Source organism: Tachyglossus aculeatus, chromosome 17, assembly GCF_015852505.1.
Source record: "Tachyglossus aculeatus isolate mTacAcu1 chromosome 17, mTacAcu1.pri, whole genome shotgun sequence".
NCBI lineage: Eukaryota > Metazoa > Chordata > Mammalia > Monotremata > Tachyglossidae > Tachyglossus > Tachyglossus aculeatus.
The window spans coordinates 23,740,735-23,755,564 of record NC_052082.1 but is presented as its reverse complement, the minus strand read 5'-3'; the positions used below and the strand labels follow the sequence as shown (position 1 = coordinate 23,755,564).

Sequence of the window (14,830 nt, the reverse complement as noted above, 5' to 3'; positions counted from 1 at the left end):
ACATTAGGCAATTGGCAGAGTTGGGATTTGAATCCGGATCATCTGACTCTCTGGTCTGTGCTCTTTCCCTACTTCTCAGGACTCTTAGTGTCTCCTGTGTCACCATCCTCTTCAGCTGAGCATGGGTCTGGGGAAAAGAACCATATGGGAGGGAGGAGACGATGGAGCTGTTTATCCATCCTTACCCCGGAAGGAAGAATCTGGTTCTTAGAAAATAATAATATATATACATATATAGACCTGTATCTTTGTACAGAAACACTCTGGGCATGTCACTCTCTCACTTAGGTGGGAAAACAGGTATTGGATCCCCATTTTATAGATGAGGAAACTGAGATATAGAGAAGTTATGACTTGTCCAAGGTCACAAAACCATGATTAAAACCCAAGCCCTCTGACTCATACAATGCTCTTCATGCAGTAAGCACCCAGTAAATGCCACTCATTGATTGGTAAGGAGTCATTTATAGTTTAATTTTCAGTGGCTTTAATAATCTGTAAATAACAGACTATTGGACTTCTTTCCAACTTGTCATATTGACAGTCTTCATTTTGACCATTGTTCTGGGTAGGAATTTGGATCAGGCATAATGAGGGCATCAGTAAACTTTAGAAATTAATCTTGGCCAAAATCTGAGCATTTTCCCCTTAATTGTTCTCAGAAGAGGAAAGTCCTTATTTTGAATCCTTGTTCTGTACAAATCAGTGAAACAGCCCCAACAATCTCTTGACATGGAGAGATGAAATTGGGGAAAACCAATAGTAAAGAGGGCCGAGGAAACATTTAAAGGACACATGATAGCAAAGGCTGGGACAGTGCTGCATCCCAGCTGAAAGCTGGGAGTCAGCTGTGGAGGATAGACCACCCTGGCACACTGCCATCTAGAAAGGAGTAGCTGTTTTTAAGCAAAACCTTCTTTAGGATTGTGAGACCAGGAGGGAAAAACCAAAACAGAGTCAAGTGTGAGCTGGGGCAAAGTTTCAGGCTAACCTAAGTGCTTATAACAGTGCTTTGCACATAGTAAGCGCTTAACAAATGCCATCATTATTATTATTACTCACTCTCATTTTTGTCTTACTCTTACTCATGCTCTTCTCTCTACCTGGAACGCTGTACTTTTTCAAGTCTGATTGATCACAGCTCTCCCCATCTTCAAAACTCCACACACATGTCCTCCAGGGGACCTTAATCAATTAATTTCTAATTTCCCCAGGTTATGTCTTCCCAACTATCACTTTTGTAAGCCACAATTCCCCTGAGCACTTAGGCATATATCTCACATACTCTATCACTAACTCATGTATCTATTTCCCCCTTTTCCTTTTTCTGCCTCTCAGTAAATTATTTTAGTATCTGTTTCCCACACTAGATAAGTTCCTTGAGGGCGGGAGAGTGTCTACTACTAATAATGTAATTATGTAATTGTAATGTACCAACAATGTACATTACATTACAGTACAGACATACTGTACTGTCTAGCATGTAGTTCAGTGTTGTGCACACAGTAGGCACTCAAATGATTGAATTAATATGTCTGACATTTTGGGGACCAGTATTATAATAGGATACTACTATGATTCAGATAAAAAAGGGTGACTAGCTTATAGCCAAGAGTATCACATATGTTTCAGTAGACTCTATGGTAGGAGTAAAATGGGGTTGGGAAAGGAATAAGAAAGAGAAACATTAAAAAATTAGGATGCCTGCTTACTGGTGACTCCAGGAAGGGTTTTGGGTACAGAGAAGTCCCTCCAAATGTTTAAAAATAGAATTAAGTTGATCTATTTTGAGTGTTATTATTATATTTATATTCAGTGCTTACTGTATCCACGTGCTGACCCGTCCGAAACCTTGCTACAGGTTAGCACTGGCCAGATCAGGAAAAGATCATGCGTGTGAGTCTCTAACCTCACCTTGTAACCTCCCCAGTGCTTAGAGCAGTGCTTTAAACATAGTAAGCGCTTAATAAATGTCATTATTATTATTATTATTATTACAGTCTGCAAGGAAAGAGGTGCTGGGAGAACTTCTCGTCCCTCGAGAGTCATTGGTAAAGGGGACTCCTTGCCTGACTGCAAGGCACCCACTGGTGGCAGAAGGGATCGTGGTAGGTTTTTTTAATATGTGTAAACTGAAGCATGATTTTCAGAATTCCTGAAATCTGTCCTTTTAGCCAAAGTAAATATCCAGACACAAGCGGTAACCTGGTAATTGTGTTTTTGAGCTATCTTCCCAAGCACAATGCTGTCCTAGTGGTTAATTTAAAATTAAGCAAAAGCAAGGTCATCTAAAAATTTACAAATAGTAGTAGTAGCACCAGCATTTACTGAGTGTTCACTAGGCACTTGGAAAGTTAAAGAATCAAGAAGTGATTTATTTCTTGTCTACGGGAACTTTCAATCTAAGGGAGGAGACCAACATGATGACTACAGCTAGAATAGACTCTGAAACACTTCATTTAATCTATCTGGCCTTATTTGTTTAGCCTTTTTTAAATGAGTCCACTCTACATCAATTTTGAAAAGAAATTATGCTTTACCTTGCTGTAATGTTTCATATGCTGGTCTTGGGGGACAGTGACTTTGATATATGGATAAATCAGCTAATATTGTTTGGGACAGGCTGTGTCCAGTCTAATTATCTTGTACCCCACCCAATAGTTAGCACTGTGCTTTTTTGGCATGTGGTAAGCATTTAGTAGTTGCCAGACTATATGATATTCAGCCATCAAGGGCTTTTATTGAGCACTTATTGGGTACAGAGCATTGTACTAAGTGCTTAGGAAAGTATTCAGTAAATTTGATACACAATGTGATTTCTGTCCCCATGGACAGGATGCATGCGGAGAGGTTAACAATAAAGTGGATTACAGATGGGGAGTTTATAGCTACAGAGTCTTTGCAAATAGGAAAATGTTGCACTGATGAATAATATAAACTATGAACAAAATACCCCTTAGTTGAGATGAGGGAAAGTTGAACTTTGGTAAAAGTCTGGGTGTGAGTTCCCACCTCTTTTCTGAGAAGTTGGGATAATGCTTTGTCTACATGAACTGCTGTGTGTGAAATCTCATTTGGAAAAGACTAAACAAGGCTGAGCTTCTTGTCCAGCTGGAAATGAAACGTTGTAAACAGGCTTGCAAAAATACACACCCTATTTTCAAAGTCAGTGGTGTCTATTTCCAAAGTCTATCTGCTCTTCATAGCTAGAGTGCCAGCTGTGCCTTCTTTTCTACCTACATATTCCCTTCCAGAGCCAGCAATGACAGAAAGGTCAATTTTCCAGTCATAAAGGGTCCTCTACCCAGTCTGTGCTGATAGCAATCCTCTCAGCCCCACTCTATAAGCTCTACTGCAGCACTGCCCCACAATAAAAGGAGCTGGCAAGTCTGGGAAAGAGAAGGAGTAAGTGCGGGGCAAAGAGACTAGAGACTAGATTCTCTGCATTATGCAGGGCAGTCCTGAAATTTTGTCCACCATCTTGCCAACTTGAATTCTGTCTGGTAGACCCCAAAAGTTCGTACTTTCAACCAGGAGTGGGGTAACCAGCCACCGGCGGTTCTATCTCCATCACCTCCAGAACCTGCTCCTTTCTTTCCATCCAAACTGCTACCTCACTGTCCAAGCACTTGTCATACCCTGTCTCAATCACTGCATCAGCCTCTTCTCTGACCTCCTGCATCCAGGCTCTCCCCTCTCAAATCCTATCTTCACTCTGCTGCCTGGATCATTTTTTCTAAAACATTGTTCTGCTTGTATCTCCCCATTCGTCAAAGACTTCCCATGATTGCCCATCTATGTCTACCTCAAGCAGGAACTCCTTATCATCAATTATATGTGACTCAATCAACTTTCTCCTCCCTATATATCCTCATTCTTCTCCCACTACAACCCAGTCTGTACACTTGGCTCATTTAATAGCACTGTGTCTCATTCTCATCTCTTTCACTGTTGACCCTTTGTTCTTGCCTTCCTTACTGTCTGGATTACCCTCCCTCTTCATGTCCTATAGACCACTCTCTCCCCTTCTTTAAAGCTTCACAAAATTGTCTTTCCTCCAGGAAGCCTTCCTTTATTAGCCTGTCATTTCTCCACCTGATTTAACCTCTCTTTTGCATCATCTAGACAATTGAATCTATCTCCATTAAGCACTTAGATATTCAGCCCCCAACACCAATGTACTCATAATAATAATGATGGTATTTGTTAAGCACTTACTATGTGCCAAGCACTGTTCTAAGCACTGAGGTAGATGCAAGGTTGTCCCACATGGGGCTCACAGTCTTTAATCCCCATTTTACAGATGAGGTAACTGAGGCACAGAGAAGTTAAGTATGTTGCCCAAAGTCACACAGCTGACAAGTGGCGGAGCCAGGATTAGAACTCACGACCTCTGGCTCCCAAGCCCATGCCCTTTCCACTAAGCCACCCTGCTTCCCTATATATACCCTATCCCTCTAGTCAGTTGCTTCTCCTACTTGTAAAACACAATAATGTCTCTCTCTCAGATTTTAGATTCTTTGAGGAGAATTGTGTCTACTTACTGTATTGTACTAAGCCATGCTGCTTTCCTATGTATACCCTATCCCTTTAGTCAGTTGCTTCTCCTACTTGTAATACACGATAATGTCTCTCTCTCAGATTTTACGTTCTTTGAGGAGGAGAATTGTATCTACTTACTGTATTGTACTCTTCCAAGCTACAGTGCTCTGCCTTGTGTAAGTACTCAATAAATACTGTGGATTGATAGGGAGCCTCTGAGTCTTGATGCTGGTGGAAGATGAAGGGAAGCTGCAATCTTGCAGAGCTTGGCTGACTCTACAAAGTAGTTTACAATCATTTGTTTTTCTTGGGTGCACGCCTCTAAGGTGCAGTCATCCACATAGAACAACTCTTGAATAGCTGTCTGGGACTTTCTGTGATACTTGTAGCTTGCTGACTTGAAAGCATGTAGGTAGAATGTACTGTACTTTATCTCCAGTATTGTGACAGATAACCTTAAAACAAATGTGTTTGCAAGCATACCTTTTAAACTTAGAAATACAGAATAACATTCATCTAGAGCTATGGGCTCTCTGACTCCTCATTCATTCATTCAGTCATTTATATTGAGTGCTTACTGTTTGCAGAGCATTGTATTAAGTGCTTGGGAGAGTACAATATAACAAAGTCACATTCCCTGCCCACAATGAGCTTGCAATCTACACTCCTGGACAGAATAGTCTTGTCCTGTATTATGCTGTCGAGTCATTTCTGACCCATATTGACTCCATGGACACATCTCTCCGAGAATGCCCCACTCCCCACCTGCAACCAACCATTCTGGTAGTGTATCCATAGCATTTTCTTAGTAAAAATACTGAAGTTGTTTACCATTGCCGCCTTCTGCACAGTAAGCTTGTCTCTGACCTCGACTCTCCCCCATGCCATTGCTGCCCAGCGTAGGTGAGTTTTGACTTGTAGCAGATTGCCTTCCACTTGCTAGTCACTGCCCAAGCTAGGAATGGAAAGGGTATGCCTCTGCCTGACTCTTCCTTCTGTAGCCAAGACTGGCAGAGTACTGGAAACTCTCCAGGTGCGATCCTGAGAGGGGATATGGAATGATACAGGACAGGAAATGGCCCTGCCATAAAGCTATGAAGTTATAGATGGCTACCCAGATGGGACAATTCCATTGATTTCTATATTTCTCTGCTCTTTGGGTTTTAAGATGATACTTATGACACTGAGATTTTTAGTGGTGTTTGCAAATATGACTGAACAGCCATTACATGAATGTTCACCCTATCCACATCATGTACAGGTAAAACTTGTTCCTTGCTGCATTGTGCTACCGACAGTGCCTAATATCATTTTCATTTTTCCTCTTGGTGTCACGATCAACCTACAGCCTCTGTGCTAAGACAGTTGCTCCATTGCTCTAAATCACAGGAGGGAGAAAGCAAGGGTGGCTGTTTGTCCAGTTTTATACTGGACAATCTGGAATTCAGCTTATCTGTCCTCTGCTCTGATCTGTCTCTAGATGCCTTCATGGCCGGTATTTTAATTATAAAAACTCAGCTTCCCCCCACCTTGTGGACTCTCATGAATCAGATGCAGCCCCCATGTTTACAGGGAACCGAGAGGGGAACAGAGTGATTCTGGAGTGAATGAGGAGTCAGGGCCTTTCCCCGCCAGTCATACGCTCAAAGTTCCGTTCCCGAAGAACTTCTTGGATATCCATATGACACCATTATGTTACATTACATAATCTCTGAAGTATGTAATGTTTACTTCTGTTGTTTCCAATTTGGCAAAGCAATGCTGAGTTTTCCATAAGGTTATCCATGGCCTCCCTAGAGAACACAAAGGAGAAAATACACTTTAAAATTTCATTAATTCGGACTGGGGAGAAGTCCGGGATGAATTGGTGAAGGGCCTGAATTGTTTGGGGGGGTGTGTGTGTGACATATATCACACATATACATATATTTAAATGCTCCTTTAATCTTAGGTGTCTCCCCGTGTATCTCTGTGGGTGCTTGGACTGGGCTACATCTTTCTTTGACTTCCTCTTTAAATGTACCATGGCCTCTGAAGATTCAAGTCTCTCTCCCTTTTTCCTGCTCGTTCCCCTCTGCCTCTGGGTATTTCCAGCTATTAACAAAGGCTTTATTATATGCTGACCAAAAATTTCCTTCTGTAAATCAAAACTGTCACTTTGGCAGAAACAGCAATTGAAAGAACAGGTCCAAATGACTGCCTACTCTTAATTACAGAGGTCCGAATTAATTAGACTTTGTTGAATGCTGAAAATTTTCCCCCTTAAAGCCTCTAACTTTGTCCCCGCTATTAGAAGAACTAGGAGAGTCTGGTGTACACTCGGGTTTCTGGGATGGTCACCATGTTGTATCTGTGATGTCATTTAAAAAGCAGTTGGGTAATCTTTGTTTTATCAGAATTCAATTACGCTTGTACCACATAATTCTGTTTGTTTTTTAATACATCCAGCATTCATACTTGAGCTGAAATTGATTCAATTCATCCTCTGTAATGAATCTTTTATATTACTTTGAAAAGACATTTTAGACCAGTGTACCAAATCAAAAGCACATTTGGCAAGACTGTTTTTCTATTTTCTGCACACTCTGAGTGGAATACATTTGTGGTGTCAGTACTTCATGATGTTCTGCTGTTTTTCAGTTAGAATGAAACACGTCAGATTTTCATGTCCTTGATAAATTTGAAATTTGTGATTGACAGTTTGTCGGTACCACTGCTCAAGTGATGCCTGTTGCTCCTTCAAGATTTGAGAATCCCTACTTTTGTAACTAAGGTCTTTCCCTCAGACTTTTGATAGCAACAAAGGCTAAAACCTGCTACCACTTTAAAGGAAGGGGCTAAAAGATTAATTTTTAACTGTTTTGTTAAGAGAATGACCAACATCTTCCTTGAAGCTTAAAATTTAAAGAATCAAATTGCAGGATCAGATTATTTCTTGTTCCTTTACATACAATACATATGTACAGTTGTCCTTTGTATTCAAAATGATTGGTGAGATCCTATCCATGAGTCTAAATGTGGTTGAAAATAATGCAGAATTTATGTACCATCTTGCATTGTTTCTGTGTAAGAATGGATTTTGTGCCAGTCAATGGTATTTGAGCACCTACTATGTGTTGAGCAATATACTAAGAATTTGGGAGAGTACAATACAACAGAATTAACAGACATGTTCGCTGCCCACAACAATCTTACAGTCTAATGCATTTGTCACATAATGGCTTGTCTCTATTCTTTACTTTGCCTCCTTAAATTCCTGAGTTTTGTCTTCAAACATATGTCTACTACATTCCACTGCTATGTTGCATTATTTGAAACTGTGGTTTACCATGTCTTTAAATTTGTTTTTTTTGGCCTCTGGAATGGCATATAATATTGATAGCATTTATTAACTGCTTTATTATAAGCTAAACAATGTGCTAGTTGCTGGAGTAGAGAAGATATTTCAGATTGGACCCAGTCCCTGCCCCACACAGAGCTCACAGTTCAGAAGGAGAGAGAACAATAATAATAGTGGTGGTATATAAGTCCTTTCTATTTGCCAAACACATAGATACAGGATAATCAGATTGGCCAGTCCATGTCCTCTATGGTGCTTACAGTCTAAGGGAGAGGGAGAACAGATATTTAATCCCTATTTTACAGATGAATAAACTGAGGGTCCATAAAAGTGAAGTGACTTGCCACGTGGCAGAACCAGAATTAGAAGCCAGGTCTCATGACTTCCAGTCCTGTCCTCTTTCAACTGGACCATGCCGCTCTTCAGGTATTCTCTCCCCACATTACAGATGAGGAACTGAAGTGACTGTCTCCAGATCACACAAAAGGCTAGTGACAGAATCAGGACTAGATTCCAAGTATCCTGAATCCCAGTCCTGTGCTCTTTCCCCAAGTCCCCATACAGCAGTTGCTTGGATATACTGTTGTCAACCCTTTGTCTCATATTTCCCACCCAGTGGAACTGTGCTGCTTAGAGTGTTACTTTAATGCTGGAAAACTGACTGCATTTTAGTCCCACACTGATGGTAATCTTATCCTATGATTTAATGTTGAGTATAGTTTATTGATAATACTGAGGAACCGTTCAAAGCTGGATCTACCTTCTCTAAGTCCAGATCTCACAGACATAGAAGATTTGACATCACAACAGCCTCATAGATACTCAATTTAGAATGAAACTATTTAAAAAATAATCCTAATATACCACAGTAGTAAATATTCCTTCAGTTGCTTATAAAAGTAGCCCTGGACCTCTTACTTTCAGGTATGATTTCTCGCCAGCTTCATGGAAGCCTTAATATTGACTGCCCTAGATGGCTCCCTAACCTAAAGCTGGTGCCAGTTTCCCAAAAAACTGGGCCAAAAAAATTGGAGATAGAAAACAGAAAAGGTTTTTTGAAAGTGAAATCAAGTTTGAAGAAGACCCTATGGACAGGGACTGCCTGAAAATGGAGTAAGCTAGAGGAACAGAAATAGTGGGCTTCTACTTCCATTTAAGTTGTATTCATTTATTTTAGATTCACCTTGTATTATTACCTTCCATGTTTAAGAAACTAATTCCCAGACCAATAGACTTATACTATTCTTTTTCTACATATTTTTTTCCCAGAACTTTACATCTGGACTTTGTGTTATTTGCTGGTTGATGGCTCATTACACCGCAGGTCAACTGAAAATTAAGCATTAACTTTCACAATCAGCAACAAAAAATTCAAACAGAAAAATCCTTGGAAATAAATCTTTAAAACTTTATTAAAATCCTACCCCAGTTAATGAGGAATTTTGGAGTATGGCCTTTACTCACACTACCCTATACAAATGGTGTTTCTTCCTAATTGCTGTAGCTCGTCATCCAGCCAACCATGAAGGGTTTGTTACATACCCACATTAACTCACTTGCAGCTCTTGTAATTTGCTTATGTTGAACGTTTCCCCTCACCCTGCATTTAGGCCACCACCGTTTTCAGTTTCCCTCACGGTTTCATTGTGAAGACAACGAAGTATGTCAGGGGCACAGATTTCTGCTTTTGTCTTTGGATGTGTCGGGGTTGGAGCTCTTATTGCTGCTACTGTATCCAATGAATGGAAAGTAACTACCAGAGCATCATCTGTTATCACTGCTACGTGGGTTTTCCAAGGTCTTTGGATGAACTGTGCAGGAAATGCATTGGGATCCTTCCACTGCAGACCACACCTGACTATCTTCAATGTAGCAGGTAAAGGCAGTCGCTTTTTTAGGCAAGAATACGATTTTGATTTGTGCACCTTGTAAGTCATGCTCTAAATGTATTGAATGCCCTAAGGTTGTCTGATTCCTATTCCCTGTAGAAAGGAAGCTTTTGAGGTTATATCCCTAGGTGGAGATGAATATAATTAAGAACAGATAAAATATTTGAGAAGTTCCGTAATGGGGAAGTGCACTGTGGAATAGAATAGCTTGTAGGTCTTCTTTTATTCTAATTTTTTTCACTGGTGGGATTATTGAAAAATGGACTTCAGAAAACAATGCTGCCAAGGTGCCAATCAGTAACCTTAACATTTTTTATTTTTCATTTTCAATTTCTGAGACTGTATAAATGTTCCCAAACTCTGTCTGTGCAAGCGAGTAAAACTGTGACTTGAGGGGAAGGGTTTTGCAAGCCTCATGTTGGATTGCTCAGACATACAGAAGTTTGGGATTTTCTCAAGCTTTGACCACACTTTGGGTAGCTTGGACCTAAAGGAAATATTGTGTATATATTCCAGAAAATATGAATATATCCAGTACCACATTTGTTAATGTTGATAATTTTCAGGTGGAGTCTCCAACAATCCCAGCAATGTCTTCAGAATAATTTAGTTCTCTATGTATTTTGTGCCACTGACAGATAAAATGATTACTTTCTGAATCCTAGCAGAGGGGTCTAGTAATGGAGGCAGACTTTATTCAGCAAAAGTGAACCTCAGTTTAGGGAAGAGGGACAAGATTTTTAGTCATGAAGTTATCAAAGCATAGTGTTTTATGGACTTTGCTGACAAGTGTGTGTAGCATTAGAAAACAGTCAGTGCCAGAGATTAAAGGGATGATACTTTGCTCAAATCAGGGGTAACTAACATCCAGATGTCCAATTTTCAGCTGGGATACCCAGATTAGACTCTCAAACTGCCGACCCTGGGATTAAGTCCCAGTGGAATGGACCTAGGAGCACTTAATGAGAGCAAGTTCTAGTTGTCTCGCTTGAATTTTCATTTGGAAACAGGGATTTGGTAAACCTTGTTTCAGACTTGTTTCTAATCCCATTTTCGGAGATGCCCCGATTCTTTATTCCACCTCAGAAGTCCTCTTCGCCAGTTCAGTGGAGAATAGGAAAAGGCAAATAATAGAAAAATATAGTGGAAGAGAAGACTAGAGGGGAAAAGTCAGAATTTCACATCTTCTCTGTGTCATTCACTTAGGCTATTCTTGACCAGTTTTTATAGCTAAATCCTTTTTTGTAATAATCTATTCTTGCCATGAATTCTATTTAGCTGGATCTGTTGTATACTAGCCTTATTATGAAGTTATTAATACAATTGAAAATGAACAAATCTTTACAATAAAGCTTATAAAAAGGTAAATTTTCTTTGCTTCTCCCCTTCCCCCTTTCATCTTCCTCCTTCTGCCTTATTTTACTTTTGTTATTTTTGTGTACTTCACAAATATGAAGAAGCAAAATGACCCTTAGAAGCTTGCAATCAATCAGTGGTATTTATTGTGTGCTATTTTATGCCTAGCACTATACTAGGAGCTTGGGAAAGTACAATACAACACAGATGATAGACACTTTCTCCGCTCACGAAGGAGCTCACAGTTTAGAAGTGTGTCTCCTGTTTGCATTTCTGAGACCAAGCCAGGCTACAACTGCCTCTACTCCTCTCTCAAAAATCTCTGTCTGAAAAATCCATGTGGGGAGTGGAGGGAATTGCTCCTTTCTCCAATGTAGAGTCATTTTCACATTGATGAACAGGATTGCCGAGGTCCATACCAAACCCAGCCCAGGGTGAAATTGGGAAGGAATTCACTCATTCATTCAATCGTATATTATATATTTACTATTTTATTTATTTTATTTTGTTAATATGTTTTGTTTTGTTGTCTGTCTCCCCCTTCCAGACTGTGAGCCCACTTTTGGGTAGGGACTGGCTCTATATGTTCCCCCTCCTCCCCCTCTCCATCCCCCCGGCCTTACCTCCTTCCCCTCCCCACAACACCTGTATATCTGCATATATGTTTGTACGTATTTATTACTGTATTTATTTTACTTGTACATGTTCATTCTATTTTATTTTGTTAATATGTTTTGTTATCTGTCCTCCCCTTCTAGACTGTGAGCCTGCTGTTGGGTAGGGACCGGCTCTATATGTTGCCAACTTGTACTTCCCAAGTGCTTAGTACAGTGCTCTGGACACAGTGCGCACTCAATAAATACGATTGAATTGAATGAATGAATCAGGACAGGCACAGGCATAAATACACACACAGCTAAAGCAATGCTCTTGCTAGGGACCTGATGGCTGATTTGGGTGGGACAGTCCCCAATTTCCCTGCACCTCTACCTCCAATTTATCTGAGGCACATTAGTGTTTAGTAAATTTGGGTCTCCTCAGATAGTGCACACGGGAAGGGGTTCACAAGGCCACAATAATAATAATAATTATTATTATTGCGGGATTTTTTTAAGCAGTTATGTGCCATGCACTGTTCTAAGAGCTGAGGTGGATACAAGAAAAGCAGATTGGACGCAGTCCCTGTCCTACATGGGGCTCCCAATCTTAATCCCCATTTTACAGATGAAATAACTTCCCTGCACCTCTGTTACGTGACTTGCCCAAGGTCTCACAGCAGGCTCGTGGCAGAGCCGGGATTAGAATACAGATCTTCCTGTCTCCCAGGCCCATGCTCTATTCACTAGACCACACTGCTTCTCACACTATATCTTCCTCCCTTTGTAGTCAGGCTCCTCTCAGGGTCACACCTGGAGAGTTTCCGGGACCCTACCAGTCTCAGCTTTGGGAGGAAAAGTCAAGAAGAGGCATATCCGTTCCATTCCTAGCTTGGGCCATGGCTAGTGAGTGGAAGGCAATATGCTACAAGTCAAAACTCACCAGCAGCATGGGAGAGAGTCGAGAGCAGATACTCAAGTTGACCGCACAGGAGGAGACAATGGTAAATCACTTCCATATTTTTACAAAGAAAACTCTAGGGATACGCAACCAGAAAGATTGCAGATGGAGGTGGGACATTCTGGGAGAGATGTGTCCATGGTGTCATTAAGGTTGGAGACAACTCAACAGCATAAGACAAGACAATGTAGTCAGGCACAGAGCTTGAGAACATCTGTGCATTTTGGGCCCTATCTACCACTGAGGCTTATAGCAGCTGAGAGATTAGAGGTGGCACTTTTATCCCCACCAAGGCCCAGATGTCCTGCACTTGGTTTTTCACTCATTATTCATCCCTCCCTCAGCCCCATGGTGCTTATATGCATGTCTGTAATTTTTTATCTATTTATATTCATGTCTGTCTCCCCATCTAGATTGTAAGTGCATTGTGGGCAGGGAATGTGTCTACCAAAACTGTTTCTATTGTACCCTCCAAGCCCTTAATTGCTTAGTGCAATTAATAAATACCAGTGATTTAAAGTCGGTGGATAAATAAAGCACTTCCTCCCCTCTGCATTTCCCTTTCTCCTTTCTTTCTCCCTCTTTTCCTTTTCTTTCTCCTCCCCCTCTTCCTCCTATCCTTATTTCTTTTCCTCCTTTCTCTTATCCTCTTTAATTCCCTCTTTCTGTCCTTATGGCCTCTTAGTTTGCCTTACCCTATGTATCTTCTCTTCTACTCTGGTCCTTTGTCCCACTCTATCCCTTCTTCTTTCCTGGTGTTTGAAGCACTGTGGCCCAGTGGAAAGAACATTAGCCTGGGAACCAGAAGACCTGGATTCTAATCCCAGCTGTACCATCTGTCACTTGTGTGACCTTGGGGAAGGACTTAACTTCTTTGTGCCTCAGTTTCCTTATCTATAAAATGGGGATCAAATAACCTGTCCTCAACCTCCTTAGAGTTTGAGCTACATTCAGTCGTATTTATTGAGAGCTTACTATTTGCAAAGCAGTGTACTAAGATCCATTAGGGACAAAGACTGTGGCTGGCCTGATTATTTTGTATTTATCCCAGCACTTAGTACAAGGATGGGTACATAGTGAGTATTTATTAAATATAGCAATAATGACAACAATAGTTATTATCAATTCATATCTGATATCATACTACATGCTTTATCATACTATAACCTTTCCAACTGTTCAGACCTGCATTTGTTCCCTTCCACTTTGATCTCCACCAAAGCGGAGCAGCTTAATCAAGAACTCAACTCTACGGTACAATTTTATTTTGTTATAATAATTGGGAAGGCAACATGGTATTTTGGAAAAAGCAGTGGGCTGGGAGCTGGAGGACTCAGCTTCTAGTCCTAGCATTGCCACTGGTGTGCTATGTGACCTTGGGCAAGTCACTTGACTTTCCTACACCTCAGTTTCCTCCTCTGTATAATATGGGTAGTACTACCTGCCTTTCCCTACCTCCCAGGGATGTTTAGAGGATAAAAGTTAGGTAATATGAAAGTTCTTTGGGAATAAAAGTATTATATAAAAAAATAAGACATTATAATCTTAATGAGGTGCCAAATGCTCCCGGTCTTAAAAAAAACAACAAACCAAAACACATCAACAAATCACTCTTTCTGCTTGTTACTGTTAGGAAATCCAATACTACTTTGCACAAATAACCACCTGGTTTAGAGAACACTCCTCAAAAATCAACAACACTGATTCAGCTTTCCAAAGGAAATTGAGACTTGAAAATCTGAATTTCCTTTAAACAAATCACTCTTTCTGCTTGTTAAGGTTATCAGGAAATCCAATTACTACTTTGCACAAATAAGTACCTATTTTGGAAAGCAAACGCCTCAAAAATCAACAACACTAATTCAGCTTTCCAAAGGAAATAGAAACTTGAAAATCGGAATTTCCTTTCTCAGATGGAATCATTCCAAGATACACTGGCCTTTTTTCTCTGTCTATTCCTTTAAGAAGCTGAAGCAATGGGAAAATCTGAAAAACCATGGTACCATCTAATTCTGCAGTCATTCAAACAAATTAGAGGAAAGAAATCAGAAATGAATAAATAACAAAATGCATAATCTCATTTTAAAATGAGGAATTAAAGAAGTTTCTCAACTGACAATCTTGCAGTCTTACACTTCGGTTACCT

The 14,830-nt window shown here is 40.3% G+C and overlaps 1 protein-coding gene and 1 non-coding gene across 2 annotated transcripts in view; one reads left to right on the top strand and one right to left on the bottom strand.

Moving 5' to 3' along the window:
* Positions 1-5,455: 5,455 nt before the first annotated feature.
* LOC119939762 lies at positions 5,456-5,593 on the bottom strand. Its single transcript, XR_005454725.1, has one exon. It is a non-coding gene; the product is annotated as a small nucleolar RNA SNORA7 (small nucleolar RNA).
* A 3,807-nt stretch (positions 5,594-9,400) lies between these two features.
* The window catches only part of CLDN10 (claudin 10), a 105,313-nt gene continuing 99,883 nt past the window's right edge, over positions 9,401-14,830 (top strand). The window contains exon 1 of the mRNA XM_038759545.1: positions 9,401-9,758. Within this exon, the coding sequence (XP_038615473.1) occupies positions 9,545-9,758 (214 nt within the window). The 5' untranslated portion in view covers positions 9,401-9,544. The remainder of the gene's footprint in view (positions 9,759-14,830) is intronic.